The 3,285-nt window shown below is 38.2% G+C and overlaps 1 protein-coding gene across 1 annotated transcript in view; it reads right to left on the minus strand.

Moving 5' to 3' along the window:
- Positions 1 to 3,056, minus strand: part of T265_15715 (hypothetical protein) — a gene marked incomplete at both ends in the record, with an annotated part of 22,462 nt that extends 19,406 nt beyond the window's left edge. The window contains one exon of the mRNA XM_009179002.1: positions 2,967 to 3,056. Within this exon, the coding sequence (XP_009177266.1) occupies positions 2,967 to 3,056 (90 nt within the window). The remainder of the gene's footprint in view (positions 1 to 2,966) is intronic.
- Positions 3,057 to 3,285: the final 229 nt, after the last annotated feature.

Below are 3,285 nucleotides of genomic sequence, written 5' to 3' on the forward strand. Positions count from 1 at the left end.
TTTGCTGATTAATACTGGGCGGAAGGTTTCCTAATAAATACAACTCAAATCGACTACCATTGTGTTATCATTCTTCCAACCAGATTTTCCCTATTCCTATTAATAAGTGACGTAAACCCACCGGGAAATGTTCTTGCACGTTATAAACTTTTGATGAACATTCCATTTCTTCTATCGGAGAACGGTTGAGCTGTGTTCCGTTCTGTGCCTGTCGCGTTGATTTACTTAGCTGACAGTGAGAATCTTGTAAGGAGTCAAAGCGTTCCAAGTGAAACGTTCTGAGCGCAACAGGATACCGTTAAACCTACATCTGAGATGATTTGATAAGTGAGTGTGGTCCCAGGGTATAAGATTTATCGCCTACATCATAATGTTGAGAAGTGCTTTGCAAAATTTATGTGCAAGTACATATCATGAAGACTATTGCAGAACCAAAGATTGGGCGCATAGTGCATTTTTTTCTCTCATAAATGCAAACAGTGTGACTTCTACAGAAGTGTCAATTTTGCAGTTGCTTTTCCGCGTTGTTCTGATGAACAGAGGGTAGTTGAAAATGTGAGAATATAGTGTTTGCTTGAATTGTTTGAATATTTTCCATTTTCAAATTCACTTTCTTGTGTCGGTTCATGACGTGTGGTTGCGCTTCGATCGGATAAAAAAACGGTCTTGTGACTATGTTTTTGGGGGTTTGCTGTAAATGTGCTCAGTTCTGAATTTACGTTTTACCAGAGATGCATCAAATCAACGGAATTATTTGACAGTGGTTATCATCAAACTCTGCCACAGTAAATTCATCGGCCAATGCATAACCATTCTAGATTACATTACATTACATTCTAGACTACCATTTCTCGTATTTGCTCAGTCAGGAATCAAATTTACCCTCCGCTCTAACGCACACAACCCGTTTCTCAAATCTGGGCGTATTGGTTGGATTTCAAAGTCTGTATTGCGCAATAAATAAATAGCCCTTAATGTTGTATCACTCGCTGTGCGTTGGCTCTATCGCAGACAACGGGGAACAGTGAGCTGCCAACGCCATTTGGATGGTAACACTAGGATGTCCTTAAGCTAGACGGCAGATGACCTCTCATGGGTGAAACAACCCCACAGTTTTCCTGAATTAGCTTCATTTGGGATGGAACGATTATCAAAATACTTCTCTTTATCCAGTGTGTTTTATCTGTTTCCTCAATTGTGGGAATTTTATATTTCTATATCACTTTGGGACCTCTTGGTTTCACTATTGTCACGCAACGTCTATGCACGCCGTTTGCATACTGCACCGCTCTGTTTAAGTTTAAACATGTTTCATATACCCTGGAAAATCCGTATTTAGTTTCCATCTCTGTCCGCAACATCATCCTATCTAGACGATGTCCGTTGGTGCATGATGGTTTTAGATATTGTGCATGGTTCTGATAACATTCGCCTATATGTAATTCTGAATATGCGGATATCTCATCCGCAATTTTTTCATGAATATAACACTATGATAATATTTTCCTCAATCACCGAACCATTAGTACACAATATTGCCATTTTTAGGACCGATACTTCAACTCCAACCTGACGAAAATCAATCGATACCACACTTGCCACAGTACAAATTTACTGATTGTGTTTTACTGAAAACAACCAAAGGCCGTGAGTATAAATTTCCATTGAAGGGATAGGATAAAAATGTGTAAATTGCCACCCATTGCCACCTATTTTGTGGGCGCCATTTTCAGCCATATGTTCTTGTCAAAAAGGTTACAAAGATTAGCACATTTCCAGCGAAATAATATAAAAGGTAAACGAATGCTGATGTAAATATACATTGTCAAGTTTCTTCAATGAGGCCCACCAATAGGGTTTTGACAATGCTGTAATACGGAGGCTTGCCTACTTAATCATTCATCAGTTTGTTTATGAGATAAATGCAAAAAAGCACCCTTACCAAAAAATTATAATAAAAAGCAGCACGAAATCTCGCAAACAGTAATATTCATTCTTTATGGGATCAAATATGATTAACTGTGTGACACCGAAAATGGTTAGAAACCAAGTTACGTAAACCAATTTTATCAGATTTCCATTTGACAGGTCCTAAATAAATCTTCCTCTCCTAATATGCTAACGCATTTTCAAACACGATTTTAAAGCCCGTATATGTGTGCAAGTTGGTAAGTAATTTATTACTATCACCAATACGGTGGCTTAGAAGCTCAACGATCCGGGAATGTATCCTAAAACCTTGTGTTAAAATCCCTTCGATTTACGCGATGTCTATGCACACCCTCAAATTAAATGCAAATATATTCATTCAACTGGCAAATTGCAAGCAAATGTAAACTCGAGAGTTTTAAATGCCTTACCGCATGATGCCGCATACCGGAAATATCATCTGAGTTGCTACACAGCGTAGTTGATTATTCTTTGGTGCACTAGGATTTTCTAAATCAAAATGCAGGAACTGACTGTGGAAATGCGGGAACGGAAGCTGCGCTGAACACAATCAAAACAGTTATCGTCTTTTGTATAGTTATGTGAAGCCAATAGGTTTTAGGGGATATACTGAACACTTGCTATCGCAGCTTCGAAGGGTGGCATATCCATCCGATAATTTGCATATGTGCGGACAATTGGATGATGAGCGCGGGGAGTAATTTGTGTACAATAACTTATATACTGGCGTCCTAAACCCCACTCAGTCACAGTTTATTTACATATATATTTCCTTCTCTTCCTATCTGTAATGCCTATTGCAAAATATTTGCGTGGAACAAAAACAGTGTGTAAGTGTGTTTAATATTTTTATTATATAGTACACTTTTGGCTTCATCATCAATGCAATAATCTATTTTCATGCATCAATGAGCTCAGTGCAAAAGCTTTTAATACCGATGGAACTTTTAGCTTCAATTGTACTACAAATAAACACTTAAGTATCCATGCAATTCACTGCTCAAATTTTTGCTTACAAGTGGAGGGATGTTTGTGGGAAGGTGAGTCTTCTGCAATTTTGACAATAAATTAGGTGCTGCCACACGACATACAGGGAACGCAGACATCACATGAAAATTACTATATGCAGCATTACATTGCTCTTGAGTTTTCGTTGATACGCAGGAAGCACTTGTGTGCTTTGATTGTGTGGGGTTCTCTCTCCTTGTCACTCCAGCGACATCAAATTAGTCTCTTGTCTGAGTAGCCCCAGCAGTACATATTCAGGATCCTATTTCTATCGTTATTATTAGTGCTCGTTGAATGGATTTATTCTGATTAACATTGCTTTTTGAT

Source organism: Opisthorchis viverrini, assembly GCF_000715545.1.
Source record: "Opisthorchis viverrini unplaced genomic scaffold opera_v5_765, whole genome shotgun sequence".
In the NCBI taxonomy this organism is placed as follows: Eukaryota; Metazoa; Platyhelminthes; class Trematoda; order Opisthorchiida; family Opisthorchiidae; genus Opisthorchis; species Opisthorchis viverrini.